The following is a 6,000-nucleotide window of genomic DNA, read 5'->3' as shown; positions in this document are numbered from 1 at the left end:
TCAGCTGTCAATTGTGTCGACTGCCGACGTTCATGCTGGTTGGACGTGTTGCTTTGGTTTCTTCGGTCACAATATTCAAAGCACATCGTTCATGAGTTTCATTCGTTCACGTCGGAGCTAATAAGTCAAAATGGGCATCCTAGAAAAAATATCAGAAATCGAGAAGGAAATCTCGCGCACACAGAAAAACAAAGGTGAGTAGGGGATGACAACGTCGGTCGGCAGGTGCTGCATGTTATTTTCTCCTCGTTTCCAGCCACTGAGTACCACTTGGGTCTGCTCAAGGCGAAACTAGCGAAATATCGATCACAGTTGCTGGAGCCCAGCAAAAAGGGCGAAAAGGGGGACGGCTTCGATGTCCTGAAGAGCGGAGATGCCCGTGTGGCGCTGATAGGTTTCCCGTCGGTCGGCAAGTCGACGTTGCTCTCGACCCTCACTGCAACCGAGTCAGAAGCTGCTAACTACGAATTCACAACGCTCACCTGTATCCCTGGCGTGATAGAATACAAAGGAGCGAACATCCAACTGCTGGATCTGCCTGGTATCATTGAAGGTGCTGCTCAGGTACGACGGGTCAACCTATTGCCCCCAGATGACGCTCAGACGTCCTGAGTACAAACTGCTTTCTATTTCCAGGGAAAAGGTCGTGGTCGACAAGTTATTGCCGTCGCACGAACTGCCGATCTCGTCTTGATGATGCTGGACGCAACGAAGCCCAATGTTCACCGCGATCTGCTCGAACGGGAGTTGGAATCTGTAGGAATTAGGCTCAACAAGCGAAAGCCCAACATATACTTCAAAATAAAGAAAGGCGGCGGCCTGAGCTTCAACTCGACATGCACGTTGACACGCTGCAACGAGAAAATGGTGCAAACGATCCTCCACTCCTTTAAAATTTTCAATGCCGAAGTTCTGTTCCGCGAGGACTGCACCGAGGACGAGTTCATCGATGTCGTCACAGCGAACCGCGTTTATATTCCGTGTATCTACGTCTACAACAAAATCGATCAGATCTCGATCGAAGAGGTCGACCGGTTGGCCCGGCAGCCGTACACAGTTGTCGTCAGCTGCAACATGCATTTGAACTTAGACTACCTCTTGGAGACGCTCTGGGAATACTTGGCGTTGATCCGCGTCTACACAAAGAAACCCGGAGCACCGCCAGATTTTGATGATTGCCTGATCTTGAGAAGGGTAACGCCAGCTTCCTGTTCATGTAATTTATCCCCACCTAACGCTATTACTCTTTCCAGGGTGTGTCGGTGGAGCATGTCTGCCACGCAATCCACAGGACGTTAGCGGCCCAATTCAAATATGCCTTAGTGTGGGGAACTTCGACAAAGTACTCTCCACAGCGCGTTGGCATCGGCCACATTATGCACGACGAAGACGTCATTCAAATTGTCAAGAAATAAACCACGGACCGGGAGTAGGGGGTGAAGGCAGACTCCCGTTTGCGACTGTTGGCTTGCTGACTCAGATTATGGAAGCATTCTGATTTGCATGTTTATAATTATTTGTAATCTGGCCGTTTCTTATTAAATATCGAATATGATTTACTGGAAGTTAACTACTTTTTCCTTGGTGTTATGTTGTCTGTCTCAACCTACTTCCCTCCAGCCGCAGCGTCACTTATTGGGGGATTTGACGCCCCCAACCTATGCAGTATCTCACAGCACCTTGGGCGCCATGCAACCTCTACAAACAGCAAAGTGGCAACCGACCAACGAATCATGTACTGAGAAACCCTTCGGTGACGTGGCCAGAAATCACAAGGGGCACCTGCGGATGGCGAATCCGCTCACGGCACACTGGCTCCGGAGGTGTGGACCAGCGTAGAGGCCAGGCTGTCGTAGGTGGTTATTAAGCATCTCCTAAAGGGGAATCAGGGAGAGTGTATCGCCTGCTTTAATTCCTCCCAGCTGGTCCGTGGATTCCACGTAATAGAATGCGGTATCCAACGGGTTTCTCGGCTCTTACTTCGCTAAGATTGGAAGTGTGGGGAAGGGAGGGGGATTATGAAACGCACCGTCGTTGAGATTCCCAGCAGAGCGGCTGTTCCTATCTAGTTGCTGACGATCAAGCATGAAGAGGTCCTAGCGAACAGCCAACCATTTCTACTTCCAAGAAACAGAGGGTCTGAAGGCGCTAGAAAAGGCGGACTACCAAGTTGAAAATGCTACGCGAAACTGGACAACAGCCTAGAGCCATGAGACGCCACCAGTGAACTCTTGGAGGATATGAAGTGCACCAACGTCATTGGTGCAGGAGCCCTAGATTGGAGGCAGACAACACACAAGGGACACTAATTGGGACTGACACACCTGCACGCCTGAACTTAGTTGCAGGGACCCAGCCGTCGCCAAACTAGAACCGAACGAGTGTAGAACTTTATATCTCCTCGGCTTATATGGTTTGCGACCAATTAGCTTTGCCACAAGAACTAAATTGCCTGACGTTCATCATTGCAGGGAGCTAGGCCGCGACGCTGATTCGAGACACACACTCTGGGTCATTCCGAAAATCAGCGAAAGAGCTGAGTCTCTCTTCGATTGAGAATTGAGGTAAAGAACTGGAAAGTGTTGCATCAGAGATCACAGTTGGATATCTTTCAGCCTAAATCTGGCTGTAGACGTTTTCTACCCTTGCAAAGAACCCAAGAGAATCGACTCCAGGAAGTTTGGTCAAGTTATTAGAAACAAACTCTCCGGTGCTCGCAATGATAGCGTTGGCAATACAGACGAACTGGGATCAAAATAGGGTCTTTGGAAAAGGCATTCGAAACTGGTTTAAAGACCTCTACAAAAAACAGCAAAAATACATTGCCTCCGTAGTAGAATGAAAATCTGTCCAATGTCAAGCCAACCAGGGAGGTCTTCAATATTTGCTACAGGCAAAGATACTGGCAGCCATACAACGACAGCCTGAACAGGTACAAGTTGGCCAGTTCTCTGCTGACGTTTGAATTGCAGGAGCTTCCCGAGCTCCGAGAAGAGTAGATTCAAATTGCATTCCCTGGTCTGTTGGCAGGAACATCGCAGACTCCATGTTGACTGTCTGATGTGAACTGGCTGATGTAGGATAAGTGCCGCTTTGTCACGGTGTAAACAACAACACAGCCTGCCTTCAAGGGAATATCGGAAGTGCTTAATATTCAGATGCGCGCTTAATAATTTACGATCGTAGACGTTGTAATTCCGTTGAGCAGGATCCAACTGTTTTGAGAAGAAACCCAGCGGTGGCCGGCTGTGGTGCTGCTGTGTCTGAGGAATCGACAAACATGACTAGAGGTGCATCTTGCTGAGGGAATGCTAAAAGTGTAGCGTCTACCTGCTACTTTGTGGTTTCAAACGCTTGGGCGGTTTCTGGGGACAACACAACCACTCGCAAATCCTTGACCTTAGGACCAGACAGGAGGACGTGAAGTAATGCCTGGTGGTGAGCGGCTTTAGGCAAGAGTTAGAAGTTTATCATGCCCAAGGATCTTCTGAGGTCTTTGACCGTCTTTGGCAGCGGAAAGCTCACGATCGCTTGCACCTTGTCTGGGTCAGGTTGAATGCCGTCAGGAGTGATGGAGAGGCCTAGAAATCTAACCTGCTGTTGCAGAAATTTGCATATGTCAACATCAAGAATTCGGCCACTTTCAAGGAGGCGTTGAAAAATGCACTCAAGATGTGCCAAATACTCGGATTCGGTGGAAGATCCGACCAGAACGTCATCCAAGTAGATGAAGTAGAAGTCCAAATTTCGTAGTACAGAGGAAGGTTTGCGCCGCCTTGCACAGGCCAAATGTCATCTGTGTGAACTAGAAGAGTCCAAATTGTGCGAATTGCTGTCTTTGGAATATCTTCGGGTTTTGATGGTCGGCCTTGGCGAGCTTCAAGGAGTCTGCCAACTTTGAGAAAAGGGACGAATCAAACTGCATTTTCTGGTCAGTGATTATAATTACCGGCACACCAAAACGTGGAATCCATTCTGGACAGAGGCCCTTTGCACAAGATTGTGTACTAATATCTTTCAAAGTTTTTGCCTCAGGCCACCGTGTGAACCTATGGATGGTTGCGAGGCGATATCTAAAACCGCGCGAGTCTTGCAAAGGGCCAATGATGTCGTGGTGGATTGTGTGGAAACGCTGGGTGGACTTAGGGAACACTCCTACCTCTTTCCTCACATGCTTTGCAGACTTAAACTTTTGGCATGCGATGCACTGTCTGGTCCAAGAATTAATGTCCGTGTTCATGGACGGCCAGAAATACTTCGCCGTGACTAACCGATTCCGTGACTAACCGGGAAATATTTTCTTTCGGAAATCGGTCGGAATATATGAGCTTGGTCTCCTGCCTGAGGTCTCGCAATATATACTGGATGTTTAGCCGATAATAGGAAACTCCCTATATGTGTCTTTGGAGTTGGTCCTTAGGTTTTTTTTGTTGAAGACCTACGGCAATGTCTGAGGCATCGACGAATACGGCTTTGGGTACATCTTGCTGCGGGAATGCCTGAAGTGTAGCGCATCCAGCAGTTGTTGCTTGGTGGTCTAAAACGAGTAGACAACCTCTGGGAAGCACAATCAGACGGTAGTCTGTGGTTTTCGGCCCAGACAAGAAAGCATTAAAAATCAATTGATAGTAGGTGGCCTTGGGCAAGAAACGACCATAGAAGTTTAACATGTCCAAGAACCTTCTCAGATCCTTCACAGTTTTTGAAAGCGAGAAGTTTGAAATCGGTTGCACCTTGATTGGGTGCGGTTGGATACCTTTAGAGGTAATCAGGTGGTCGAGGAATCTCAACTGGGGATTCGCATTTTTCAACGTTAAGTACAAGACCAGTCTCAATGAGACATTGAAAAATGCACTCGAAGTGTTCTAAATGCTCGGACTCAGAGGAAGACGGGACCAGAACATTATCCAAATGTACGAAACTGAAGTGAAGTTTTCGCAGCACAGAGTGGATGAATTTCTGAAAGGTTTGCGCCACGTTACACAGTCTAAAAGTTTTCTTACTGAACTTGAAGAGTCCGGAAGGTGTGCATATTGTTATTTTCGGAATGTCTTCGAGAGCTACAGGGATCTGATGGTATGCTTTGACTAAGTCCAAGGTAGAGAAAATACGGCAGTTTGTGGTAGAGTGCGCAGAATCCTGGATGAGTGGGGTGGGGTAACGGTCTAAAATCGTCTGAGGATTCAGACATCTGTAGTCGCCATAAGGATGTAGGGACCATCTGAAGTGGCGAAAGCCAAAAACTGTCGCGGAAGTGACAATGGATAGGTCATACATTACGGTGGAAGTCGATCTGAACCGATCCTGGTTTTTGCCAAGACATGGCTAGTTGAAACTGGGTGTCGCCTGGTACCCACTGTTAATGCCCACATCTTAACCCTTCTGGCCATTTAGACCTCGAAACAGCAGTTTATGATTTTGATTACCGCCTAGTTTCAAGGTTCACTTGTTCTCCCAGTTAGGAGAGAGGAGGAGAGGAGCTGGTTAACTACACAATCTTTTCCACAAATTCTTAATATTAACGGGGATATGCGCGTTTTAAAGTTTTTTAAATGGCTCCTCTGTTTTGTATGTTTGAATGGTGGTGGAAGGATACGTTTCTGTTTTCATATAATGTAACCATCCCTAGAGAGTGTCCGGATAGCTGAGTGGTTAGAGCGCAAGGCTGTCGTACAGAAGGTCGCGGTGCAAATCTCACTGGTGGCAGTGGAATTTGTATCGTGATTTGACGTCGGATAACAGTCGACTCAGCTGTGAATGAGTACCTGCGTCAAATCAGGGTAATAATCTCGGGCGAGCGCAATGCTGACCACATTGCCCCCTAGTGTGTACCGTTACGGTCTTGAATGAATTGCTCTAACACACTTCAAGGCCCTGATCCAACATGGATTGTTGTGCCAACGATTATTATTATTATCCCTAGAGAGGCTGTTTGCTAATTTCAATGTCGCCACTTGAGAGCGCGAAAAGCTACGCTAGCTTTAATTATAGAAGGTAGAA

At 47.6% G+C, this 6,000-nt stretch overlaps 1 protein-coding gene across 1 annotated transcript; it reads left to right on the top strand.

The window, feature by feature from the left end:
* On the top strand, positions 1-1,570 carry LOC119659980 (developmentally-regulated GTP-binding protein 2). The gene is made up of 4 exons (XM_038068349.1): positions 1-194; positions 257-564; positions 637-1,194; positions 1,254-1,570. Exons 1-4 carry the CDS (start codon positions 131-133, stop codon positions 1,413-1,415), a joined length of 1,092 nt encoding a protein of 363 aa, XP_037924277.1. The 5' UTR covers positions 1-130; the 3' UTR covers positions 1,416-1,570.
* The last annotated feature ends 4,430 nt before the right edge of the window (positions 1,571-6,000 follow it).

Source organism: Hermetia illucens, chromosome 6 (assembly GCF_905115235.1).
Source record: "Hermetia illucens chromosome 6, iHerIll2.2.curated.20191125, whole genome shotgun sequence".
NCBI classification, from domain to species: Eukaryota; Metazoa; Arthropoda; class Insecta; order Diptera; family Stratiomyidae; genus Hermetia; species Hermetia illucens.
This window is presented reverse-complemented; position numbering and strand designations above follow the sequence as displayed.

Excerpts from the sequence above, each read along its gene's own strand:
- LOC119659980 (XM_038068349.1), top strand. The coding sequence starts at position 131 with ATGGGCATCCTAGAAAAAATATCAGAAATCGAGAAGGAAATCTCGCGC. Across the intron at positions 195-256 it reads GCGCACACAGAAAAACAAAG|CCACTGAGTACCACTTGGGT; the intron begins GTGAGTAGGGGA and ends CCTCGTTTCCAG. Across the intron at positions 565-636 it reads TCATTGAAGGTGCTGCTCAG|GGAAAAGGTCGTGGTCGACA; the intron begins GTACGACGGGTC and ends TTCTATTTCCAG.